The sequence below is a fragment of the Mytilus californianus genome, unplaced genomic scaffold (genome assembly GCF_021869535.1).
Source record: "Mytilus californianus isolate M0D057914Y unplaced genomic scaffold, xbMytCali1.0.p SCAF_9, whole genome shotgun sequence".
NCBI lineage: Eukaryota > Metazoa > Mollusca > Bivalvia > Mytilida > Mytilidae > Mytilus > Mytilus californianus.
Genome location: NW_026262745.1, coordinates 20189349 through 20202745, shown reverse-complemented (window position 1 = coordinate 20202745; position 13397 = coordinate 20189349). Strand labels below are relative to the sequence as shown.

The 13397-nt window shown below is 31.7% G+C and overlaps 1 protein-coding gene across 1 annotated transcript in view; it reads left to right on the top strand.

Moving 5' to 3' along the window:
* The window catches only part of LOC127715807 (uncharacterized), a 56523-nt gene that overhangs the window by 29205 nt on the left and 13921 nt on the right, over positions 1 to 13397 (top strand). Inside the window, exon 8 of the mRNA XM_052221945.1 lies at positions 9047 to 9145. Coding sequence (XP_052077905.1) covers positions 9047 to 9145 — 99 coding nt within the window. The remainder of the gene's footprint in view (positions 1 to 9046; positions 9146 to 13397) is intronic.

The following is a 13397-nucleotide window of genomic DNA, read 5'->3' as shown; positions in this document are numbered from 1 at the left end:
GCCATGTGTGCGCTTCCTTTTATCATTAGCTTTCGTCTTGATAACTTGTAATTCTAATACATTGCGTGAAATTTAAATTCCAACCCGCAAATCTCCCTTTTAATTTATCTTTATAAGTAGTTTTATAAATATATATAAGAAGATGTGGTATGAGTGCCAATGAGACAACTCTCCACCCAAGTCAATATGTTAATTCAGTGGGGCAGATTTTTCTCCCCACCTTTGCTATTCTTTGTCATTTATTCAATTGATATGATTTAAGTTGATTTAATTTCGTATTAATTATGAATTATAATTGCATATTAATTATGAACTTTTATGTCAAATGTTTTATTTGCAAAATGTATTTTTTTGCATTTTATGATATATTTTTTGTTCGTCAATCTTGTTTTTGTACATATAGAAACAAGGTCAGACTCTGGCCTGTAGTATATATTAGTATGTTTATGGTATTTGTCTGTCAGTTTTAAAATAACTTATATTAGAGATGTTGCAGAACTGAAGTATTTAGATACGAATACGTATCGAAGTATTCATATACGTGCGATACAGTTAAAATGAGTATCTTTTTTTCTGAACCGATACCTCAATCAATGTATTGATTAAATAAAAAAAATGGTATTTTGTCATGTGTACTAGGTTTTTACTGTATGCTTAATTTATATACAATCATTGGAGTACAGAAAAATGATATTTAAAGATATAAATCAGAATAAAGTGTAATTTCGAGATTCGAGTTTACCTTACTATTTATGATTGCTCTTGAACTACGAAAGAATATCTGTAAACTTGTGTAGTTAAAAATATCTGCCGTGTTCATTATGTATTAATACATTAAAGTAAGATTTTGGAGAACAAGGTAATTTTGGCATTTTCACAAGAAAAATCTTGGCGAAATGTTAAATGATGCATTCATAAAATTACATTGAAATAAGTTTCCACATAAATGTAAGAGATTGTTCTGTAAAAACTTTGACTTGCATCTCTGTCCCGGCAACCGTATTTTGAAAAATAAAATCCTTAAAATTTGTAACAATTATATCATGTTAATGAAGTCAGGTACACCTTTTATTTTCAAGCTTGTTTTGGTCACCTGTTTTGTCCTTTAAATGTAAAATACAGAAACAAAGAGTATATCATCTTGCTTCAAATTCCTTCATTTTTTATATTTCAAAGGTATATGTTTATATTAACATTCAAATATCATATTACTAGAAAACAAAATATATGGTTCAAGTGAAATATCTTTGTAATGCGTCATCATAACAGGGTAGGCGTGTTTGAATATAAAAATAACATTGTGCTTGAATTTAATTTCATTTGATCAATTATTAAGATAAGATTAAGGCATACTAATTATCTTATTCATGAAAATGTACTTTAAGCATTTTTGCGCCTGTCCCAAGTCAGGAGCCTCTAGCCTTTGTTAGTCTTGTATTATTTTTGATTTTAGTTTCTTGTGTACAATTTGGAGTTTAGTATGGCGTTCATTATCACTGAACTAGTATATATATTTGTTTAGGGGCCAGCTGAAGGACGCCTCCGGGTGCGGGAATTTCTCGCTGCATTGAAGACCTGTTGGTGACCTTCTGCTGTTGTTTGTTCTATGGTCGGGTTGTTGTCTCTTTGACAAATTCCCCATTTCCATTCTCAATTTTATTTAAGATAGAAGTTGGATTCCCTTTTTTATGCCGAAAAACTTGATGAGCCTTTACTTTTGGATCTTTAAAATGCATAAGTTAAAACAATCGCTTTTTTATAAATGTTTTTGGTAACTATTAGCCTTAAACTTCTGAAATTTTCTTGTCTATCCTTTCACGAAATATTTCCATACATTTTTTTCAAAATTCGCCTTGACAAACAATTATACAATAACTTTAAGTTTTATAAAACATACATATATATTAAATGGAGAAACCATTGTCTTTACAAATACAACTTTCACGTACGGATCGTAATGAACCAATATATGTGAATAAAATTGACGAAAACGCGTCATCTCTACATGGTCTACGTTACCGTTTTCTTGATAAAGAAAACAAACACGATTGTATATACAGATAACAATATAAATTATAAGATTTGCGGATTCCACAATAATTTAAATCAAAGATTGGAAAGAGGAATATTTTATTTCTTTATACATTTTTGGAAAATTGATGAAATACTAAAGCAACTATTTCAATGTAACAGCTATTTCAGATGACAGCTTTTGCGTATATTTTTCATAGCAAAACTGATTTAGCCCTAGTTACACTCACTTTAGAGATTGACCTATACGTCAAATACGTCATTGGAATATTCCATTTTACTCTAAGTGCTATTTTCAACATTTGATTGGTTGTGTTAAACTTTGTGGATACATGTACATCGGATACGTTGGAGAAACATTTCATTTGTGATGCTGTTATTTCATTGATGGTTCGATACGTATAGAAGTTTCACACGAAGGTTCCATTTTATTTGTCGTGCTAATCAAGCGATCCTTGCTCGGCTTCATTGTACTCGTCATCTGATTGGTTTGTCTATACGTATAGTGGTTTACAGAAACTTTTCCAGAATATTCTATTTTAAGTCTCTATGGAGTGATATCCAATCAATCTTGGTTTATGTTTCACTTGATACATTTTTTTGAATTTTTTAGATAATAAAATTGTGAAAAAAACAAGTATCTTAAAAGATCCCATAAGACAACGTTGAATTCAAACACACCTTAATTTAAAAGTTAAAAAAGTTGAGCACAGCTTGTATAATACATGAGGCGTGTTTGAGTTAACTTTATGGATACGTTGGAGGAACATTCCATTTTTGATGTTGTTATTTCATTGGCTGCTCGATACGTAAGAGAGTTCCATTGTATTTGCCGTGCTCATTAAGCGGACCTTGCTCGGCTTCAGTGTATTCGTCTTCTTTGTTTATCTGTACATATAATGGTTTACAGAAACTTTTTTCGGAATATTTTATTTTGAGTCTCTAGAAAATGATATAAATTCATTCTTGCTCAGAATTTCACATGATAAATATGTGATTTTTTTATCTACATCAAACATGGACTAAAAGTCTCAATTCAGTTGTTCTTCTTCCTCTTGTTAAACAGGGATTGTTCTGTTCTTATTTCCTTATTATTTACTTTTATGGTCCAGTTGAGTTCTACAAATCTTCAAAAAAAAAACAATAAAAAAATCCCGATTTTCATATATGGTAGCTGAATTTTATATTCCATATGTTTCTAATTGTCATACGAACTTTGATATTGTTTACCAGACGATTTTTTCTATTAATAATGATGTTATCCATTAGGTGTTCGTGAGTTCGTACTTAACAGTATAACCACAACAGCCATTCCTTTGTTCTCAGAAGTACCATTCGCTAAAATACAAATAAAATACCCTTGACCAAGATAATCTCCATTCATATTTAAATTAAGCTCTTTAGAATTAAGAATAGACCATCTGACCAGTTGCCGCTCTCCACGTTCGACTCGTTTTCTTAATTACTGTTTATGTACCTTGTTAAGAAATTTTAAACACAAGACATAATAGCGAACGACTTAAAGACTAAAGCAAAAATTCTGAAATTAATTGTCAGAGTTCGTATACAACATGGATAAATATAAACTGCAAATTAGGCAATGTAATTAAAAAAAATGATTTTTGATAATTCATTTTAGAAGATATAGAATTCACACGGTCTATTCAAGAATTTTTCAAACTTCGCTTTAATCGTAAAAAGGTACAACGAAATACTACACTTTTATTAAAACTACACTTTTCGAGTGGCACGTCTGTTTTTTACATAACTTCACTCCGTCATGTAAGGACAAGAGAATGAACAATTCGTGTATATTACGAATACATGTAATACTCATTTTAGCATATTCACAAATACTTCATATACGTTCCGTCATATACGGATACGTCCTCGATACGTGAGTTCTGTAACAGCTGTAGTAAGCTCTCTTAAATTTAAATGTCATGAGTTTTAGATATTGGTCAGAAAAGCTACCGTCAATTTCTAAATGTGTTGCTCTTTACTATAATTTCTTTACCTTTAAAAAGCAAGTTGTCTTAAATTCAAGTTAAAATTTATTGTCATTCTTCTGTCTCAAGAAGATTATAACGTATTCCTTACTGGTAAATTTTTGAAAACGTGTATGCATTTGTTGAAATAAGTGAAAATGAAATAAAAGTTTAAATCAATCAGAAAATAAAACAAAAACTAGTTATAGATATTTCATATCTTTTGTATAGTTTTGCGGTGTTTCGTAAATTATACCATAGTTTTTGGTGAATCCCCCGGCAATAACCCCACGAGACGAAGTCGAGTGGGGTTGCCGAGGGGTTTCACCAAAAACTATGGTATAATTTACGAAACACCGCAAAACTATACAAAAGATATGAAATATCTGTTTTAACCTATCGCAGCTTTCACTGTTAAAAAAGTATATTGCATCCTATTATAACTTTTTACTTTTAAATATCTTTTTATAATAATCTGCTAAATTTCCCCTTGCTGTGCCTAACAAATGAAACCCCGCCCATTTTTTAAAACGCACGGACTTCTTAAACGGCGCGAACATCAGTTGGAAAAGAAAATTCGACAATGATGGACGCATTCATTTTGGCCTCCGATAACGTTTCTGATCAAATTATGATCAAAGAATTAGATGTTATTGATATGTTGTGTGACATAGAAACAGACATAAGCTTGACACAATTATGTGCAGATATAAGTAAAGACCAATTTCTAGGCGATGACGATGAAAATTACGGTCTATCACAGATTGCGGCCAAAGCTGAAAAAGAATTTTTCGACACGGAAGATACTTTTGATATTAATTTTGATTTGTCTATTCCCGACTTTGATAACATTAGTTATGGGGACTTTCATATTGATGGGATAGCGGATTTAAACAGTTTTGTCAAAGCCGAAGTGTCCATAGACGATGAAAGTTCTAGATTCGGCAACTTGACAACAGACGATGATAAGGACGAGTTGATATCTGAAACAATCCCGAAAAACAATAAAAAAAGTACTAATTGGGCAAGGAATGTATTCAAAGAATGGAGACATTTTAGGACATCCCGAGGGGAAGGAATTCCAGAAATTGAGGAGTTTTCTGTTGTTGATGTTAATAAATGGTTGTCTCGATTTGTTGTGGAAGTTCGAAAGAAAAATGGAGACTTTTATCCACCGAAATCACTTTATCTCTTATCTGTCGGACTATTGAGAAGCATCAGAGACTCGGGAATAAGTATGAATTTTATGGACGAAAGAGATGATAAATTTTTAAGATTTAGAAGAGTACTGGATTCCCAGATGAAAAGTTTAACTGCAAAGGCTGAGTTTTTTTTAAGAAATCAAAGTTATTTAAGTTCCAAATGTTTTTTATTTTTAATTATTTATTTACTAATCTGATGAAATTAATTTCACGAGAATCATTATTAGAATTTGAATAAACCATGATACCAGTTTAAATTTGTATCAAAACCCCAAATCGTAAATAAAAAAAAAATATTGTCACGATTAAGAAAATATGCTGCAAAGGTAGGCCTAAATATAAAGCTTCGTTTAGGATAACCAGCCCCTTTTTCATTGAATCGGTCTAAACTGTCCTTTTTACAACTTTCTCTGGCAAACTCATTAAAGTCCAGATGTCCTCAGTGTATTACATTTTTTTTGTAATTTCGTATGCACTGTAAGGACTGGGACGGGGAAGTAATCTTCCAAAGTCAGGTCACTCTAAAATTGACTTTGACATTTAATCCCTTGTTAAAAATCTATAATAAAGAAACATCCAGTCTAGCAACCTTCCCTTACCAACATACCAGAATGTATATATATTGCTTCAAACACTTTTACAGTTATTTGGCCTTGTGAATTAATTTTTTCATTTCATATAATTTATTTTATTTTTATTTACTTTTTAGGCTATTGATATAACTTACCCTTACTTACATTTTTAAATATGTTACCATACAACGCATATTTTTAAACTGACCGTAGAATTTAAAAATATTCCAAAAATAATATATGAATTTAAATTTGATCGTTTCAGGCTATGGTATGACAACTAAGCAAGCAGACCCCATTTCGCAAGAACAGGAAATGATTTTATGGGAAAAAGAAGTTGTTGGATACGATTCGTCAGCGGCTCTTTTAAACGGTGTCTTCTTTTATAATTGCAAATTATTTGGATTGCGTGGGAGAGATGAACACCATAGCTTGGATGCATCTCAGATTATTATAGGAACTGACGACCAAGGGAAGTATATTCAGTTCATAGAGACAAAAAGTAAAACATTTAAAGGTGGGTTGAAGCAGAAAAACGTTGAAAACAAGAACATTAAGCATTACACAAATGCGAGCAGCGACAAGGATTTGTTTAAGCTATACGAGCTCTACATTGGACATTCGGAAATTAGTCCGGAGGGAAATTCAAAGTTCTATAAACGTCCACTGCAAGGTTCATTGAGATTCTCCAAACAAAACCTTGGAATCAACAAACTTGAAAACCTAATGAAAACCATGTGCACCAAAGCTGGACTCTCTGGCAACTTTACCAATCATAGCGGGAAGCGTACCTGTGCAACTGCTATGTTCCAGTCTGGTATGGATGAGCAAAGTATAATGTTGCGAACTGGCCACCGTAGTGTCCAGGGTGTTCGAAAATACAAAAGGCCTTCTGATGATCAGCTACGAGATATATCAAACGTTTTGGAGCCGAACTGTAAATCATCTAAAATTAAAGTTGACAACAATTCTTCTGACGGAAAGGAAAACGACAAGTGCCATATTGTAGACCTTCAAAGTCAGTCTTAAGAGTTGCGTTCCATTCGGAGGATTTAACAATTGTAATGTTACCTTCAACATTGGGAAGTAAGAATGTCCGGTTAATGCGTTGTGAAAAAAAAAACTGGGAATACCGTTTTTTTTAGTGTTTTAATTTTAAACTTCAGTCGTGGAATCCTGAGATTTTTTGATTTGTGACAGTCTGATTAATTTTTCCGAATTATTTTTTTTAAATTAAAGTTTAAAAGAAAACTTAACTTTAAGGGAGGTTAATGTGAAATAATTCTCAATAAATCTGTTTAATACTTTTTATGAATCTGTTACGAGGAGTAATACGATTATAGCAAAAGTATGTTGTTTAGTTCTTGAGAAATAATTATGGTAAAGTCTGTTGTTATTCTGAGAAATTTTGTATTAAGTTGAACGTAAAAAAATTAATAAAAAATCAGGTATGATTGCCAAAGAGAAAACTACACCAGAGACAAAATAGCATAGAGGTAAACAACTATAGGTCACTGTACAGCCTTCAACAATGAGCAATACCCATACTACATAGTAAGTCTGTTGCTTAACTATTCTGAAAAATAACGTTTTTTTTTGTTGAAACGTATGTCTGATAAAAAGCGTAGTAATGTATAAGTTTTTTGCTTCAATTTGGTGACAATTAAGGTATTTTGCTAAAAGTTCATCGTAGCCATATATTGAGAATTGGTAATTTATGTCGTCCTATCATATCGAGAAATAGATCTAGTGAATTACTTTGAAAGTCTTTTTTTCTTATTTTTGTTCAAATTTGCTTTTTTATTGCGTTTTATGGTCACAAACTTCATTTCGGTACAACAAAAAATGATTGACATCTGCTTTTCCAAAAATAAAAACCGGAAAATCATTACAGGAACAGAGCAATGTTCTGACAAACTATGGTATAATTGTGAAAATTATACCATAGATAGCTATGGTATAATTTTCGGTTATGGAGATTTATCATATGCAACTATTCCAGTCATAATTAAGTTCGATAACTCTGCATGTTACTGGTTTAATTAGGATTATGTAAAATTTACTGGTACCCGATGAATGGTTTAAAGAAAATTGAAAAATATAGTTATTTCACCTCGGTTAATATCCATTCGAGGTCTTCTTTTATAAATATAAAATACTATCGTAATGAATTTCATTGAGAATCTGACAACACTAATCAACATAGGTATTGTCAAAACATACATCTACATAGGTATTGTCAAAACATACATCTACATAGATATTGTCAAAACTTACATCGTGATTAGGTGCCATGTTTGTTTTCTTTGATTACGTTGATGTTATGACTTAATATCTCCTTAGTCTAGCTATGTCCTTAATTGGCTATCATTATAGTGACAATAACGTACGTGTCATATTTAAGTGCAATATAAACAGTGAAATTAAATTGAATTATTTGCATGGACAAAATAAGTGTCGAACATCGTCTACGTTTGAAAATTATTTGGTCGCCATTTTTTAAAATTTTTATAAAAAAACAACAGCATGTATCAGCTTTATCAAAAGGAACCAATGTTTGATTCTATGCTGCTTTAAGGTAAGACAATGACTGAAAACGTGAGCATCCAACAGTTATTTGATTTTCATTGTAACAATCTTACAAAATATATTTTTACCAAGTCGGCCCACGCTGTCAATGTGGTCGCCATCTTGAAAAATAATACCCGATTTTCTGAAAATAGCTAATTTTCAAATCAATTTGGAAGGGACGTAATAAAAAATTAAACTATTGCATGTACGATATTTCAAATATTTATGAATATAGTAATAAGCACATATTTCCACAATTTTTCCATCTGTTTTGTTTAAATCGCAATTTTAGGTTTAACACGACAGAAAATCCAATATTTATCGGAGTTGGATGATTTAACAGTGTGAATTATCGAGGCAACAAGACAAATTTTCAAAAGCATTTGGAAGGGAGAAGACCAAAATTTAAACTTTTCCAAAAGGCATAAATATATTTCTAAATATATGAGGAATTACTATATATTTCCACACTTTTTTTATCATGAACTTAAAGTAATTTATTTTATCGATTCCTGAAAGCCCCTGTGCATTTCTATACATTTTACTTGGGCATGATACGGGTGATGTGTGACGTCGCCAATGTCACGTGATGACTGCTATAGTTGGATATGCTAGGGTTGCATTCCCATTGGATTCATTGTACAGCTATAGGTTAAGACTTAATTATAAACACATTTTTTAGTACGACAAGAAAACCAAGATCCTCAACATACTCTACTAACTCGAGATATAGAAGCCGAAATTCCGACACAAAGAAGACACCATTTATTGGTTATATACTGTGAGTATGCATTTTTGATAATTGTTATATAATCAATGTGAGATTTATTTAAATTTGACAAATTTTGAGTTAATATAGTTAAAACAAATCGTCTGACGTTTCAGTTTATATACAAGTATTTGTATTGTCACTTTAAATAAGTTTTACACAACATAGTAGGTCGATACCACTACTCGTGTAAGTTTCTTGTCAACAGTTGGACGGCGAACGATTTAATGGTTTCTAAGGTAAAGACATTGGTCACGTGACGAAAGGTCAGAGTTTGTTTTTTTTGGTAAACGTGCATGCCTCGTGGTGTTTTTGACTCTTATTGTCTTATTTTTACTCGTATACAAATAAAACTCAAGGTGTTCAAATCACTATTCTTTGTATCTATTACTGAAAAGTGTTGTTGAAGTATTCTAAATTGACGAGTGAAGTGACATTTTTTTCTGAAAATTTGTGTAGGTCCACGGAAAATCCCTAATCATTCCTTAAATATGTATGGTAACGTTTGGAGGGGTATACAATATGGAGTAAAACCTTTTTTTAGGTACGATTTTAGTTATAATTAACCCCAAATTTACCAGACACGCAATTGTGTCAGCTTATTCGTGGCGAGGTGGAGATCAAAGGGAGATAACTCCGTACACTCGTCGTAGGAAACTGCAAGTTCACAACAGTAATTTCGAGTAAAAGTGATGATTGTAGTTATATTTCGACACTTTCTTAAATAACTATTTCCATACTTCATGTTCCTTCACTTTTGTAACATTAAAATAGTCATGGAATGGTTGAATATGGCATTTTTCAAGTAATTATAGGTTTTTGAAAACTTCCAAAGATGAAAATTATATATAACTTACTTGATCTTACTTTCCTCTGAAACTTGGAACTTATAAATTGCTAAAATTCTATTCTCAAACACCCTTTTGATAGATAGAATGATACAAGTCTTTGTTTCACTTTCTTTGTAAACTTTGACTTTGTTACCAAACTATCCTTGTTTTTCTATGACCTACATAGATTGGTTCTTGTTATGTGACATCATTGATCGTCAGTCATGGTTATTTGTAGCCTTTTTTCTTGATGTAACAATAGCAAGTTCAGAGGAAAGTAAGAACCTTTCAGCGGATCAAGGACTTTTGAAAGGGGGGATTATTCCAGAAGATATATCGTCGATTTAATGCATAAAAATTATATGTGTTCCAATCTAGAGGGATTCATCAGCAGAACTCGTGTTACAATAGAATTTAACCTTGCATCACATTAAAACACAATATTGGAAAAAACACAAAATGTAGACAATAGATATAAGAAGATGTGGTATGAGTGCCAATGAGACAACTCTCCATCCAAGTCAAAATTTATAAAAGTAAACCATTATAGTTCAAAGTACGGTCTTCAACACGGAGCCTTGGCTCACACCGAGCAGCAAGCTATAAAGGGCCCCAAAAATTACTAGTGTAAAACCATTAAAACGGGAAAATCAACGGTCTAATCTATATACAAAACGAGAAACGAGAAACACTCATGAACCACATCAACAAACGACAACTACTGAACATCAGATTCAAAATTGTGAACATATATATTGAATGGAAAAAAAAGATAATTTGCAGTGGACAGCATTTAAACATTTTTGTTATACCTGCTTTAAGATTAGAAACTATATAAGACGTACAAGTTCTGCTGCTGGCTCTAAATTAAGAGAAAAAATCTGAACATCCAAAAAAAGCCAGAAAGGGATTTGAAACATTATAATCAACGCAAAGAAAACTGAACAAAAAGCTGAAATGCAATATGATATCATGCAATTCACATTATTTCTGTCATTACAAGTACTTTTGTTTATCTTAAATTTGAATTCAAAAGTACTACAAATAACTGTTCAGTCATTAAATAAATTATTGGTTGAATAATGAATGATTAGTTAAGGTGATCAGTAAATAGAGTCTGAATAGGCTTTTTTTAAATAATAGTGTTATTATGTCATACAATTCATTATTCCGATTTCGGAAAAAATCTTCATAGTATCAAACCAGAATGCGAGTTCTTATTATTGCGATGATAACTAAATCGCATTATTTACATTAATAAAAACCTCACGATAATTTCTTAATTTACAGTATTTAGCTTGTCAAACTCTTCGCTTTACATTTCCTAGGCCTAAATGTGGTTGTGACAATTTTGCTAACTTTTACCAAAAATCTTTTTTTTATTACATACCTAGATTAATACCATTTCAGAAAAAGTTGTATACAGTTATATATGTATCACATATTAGAATGCTAGTTTGTATTATTGCAATACGTTATTATTCAATTTATAAAAAAAAATATTATTTTTGAATTTATAGTTTATTTTTCGATAGCCCAAAATATTAATCTGGAATCAGTACATACATGTAATACTTTAAATTAGGGAACTTATTAAAATGTTTGCAGTTCTAAAATAAGGAGACGTGGTATGATTGTCAATGAGTTTACAGTCTGATAACTATCCACCAGAGTCCAAATAGTGTGGCTGTTAGCAGTTATAAATCACTTTACAGACATTAACAATGAACAAAACATGTTAATTGTTTTCAGGCAACATAGGAAAAAGAATTGTTGTGGCTCGGTGGCTTACAAGAAAAGATAAGAAATATAATAATAATAATATGAATAGGAAAATAAGAGAGACAAAAAAGACAGGACTAAGCCACTGGACTATATATAAAGTGCTCCCTCACTTACTAATTCTTAGAGGAGCTGCACTATAGTCTACACTTAGAAAAGAAAGATGTTGGGGACCTAGCCAGAGCAAGAAGAATTTTGAGACTTGGAAACAAAAGAGTAGATTTGGGGACACCACATATAGGCCAATCTGCCCTATTTGCTCCCACCTAATGACCTATCAAAATTAATGCCTAGGGTGGGAATTAAACCCATGTACATTTACTCTATTGTTCAATTTGTACTTATATGAAATAAATACAGCTGTAATGTAAATATGGTAATTTACATCATATTTACAGTCTCAATTTTTTATAAAGACCTAGCTAGACCTATTTCTTAGGCAAGGTGTATTATGTAACTCTTGAAAGCAATAAAATCCATTTGTAAATACTAATTATATTGCTGTTCAACAATAATAACAAAACAGTGGTTATTTCTAAGTATGCAGTAACAATAACGTGCATTTTAAGTAAACAAACATCAATTAACGACCACGTATTTGTCTGCTGTGCTTGAATTATAAAACGACCCATCAGCTTTATTTACACGAGTTTTTGCCAAGACAGACGGTTAAACGTGTCTTTTCACATTATAAGTTTTATAAACAATTCATTTGTTGTTATGACTTGTGTATGCATGGAAATATAATGAAGATAACATTGATTTTTACCGTACAAAATTGAATACACAACATATCAGACGTGTACACACCAAACACATCCTACTTTTGTAACGATGAATGGTAACGTATAGCCACTTATATAACAGTAAATTTAATTTGATAAGCTACCGGAAACAATAAATAATTTGCATATTCATGGCCGGACACGCAATTGTGTTAGCTTTTGTTTTGATGGAAAAATGTAAACATTGGAGTCCGCCATTTTGACGTAGGAAACAAACTAATTTTCAATCTTGAATTAAAGGACATTGCGCACGTTGCCAGCATATCATGCACAACCAGTCATGTGAAAATATATCTTCTAATTTGTTTTCTACACTTACTATTGTTAGTTAATTTAATGTTTTAATTTCCTACAGAACGGAACATAGTTCTCGAAGACGACGAAGACAAAAATATAGGTGGCGCTGTTTATGGGCGTGAACATTTTACATACGGGTACTTTTTGTGTCGACAGATTGACTTTTATCTGTCAGATTCAGGCGTTTGCCGTTCAACTGTCAATGGTATCACCAGCTGTCAAGTATTCAGCACTCCTGTGTTGACAAATCGTTATACAGCCATTTTCTGTTGATTGTTTTTTTAAATGTTAAATCTATCAACACACTTACTAAAGGGTTTTAAACCCATAGGTATCGATGGACTCTTTTGGTCTCAGTTTTTATGCACAATTTAGGAATTTTGGTTCACCGTTATGCCTTCAACAACTAGCAAAAACCAATACCGTATAATAATCTATAAAATGCCCCCTGGTACCGAATCGAGAAATAATTCGACAAAACATATGGAGCGGCCTGATTAAAGCTGCAAATAATAAAGGAGAAAACAAGAAAGACAGATGGCAACCAATGAGAACCATTCGGTAATATTC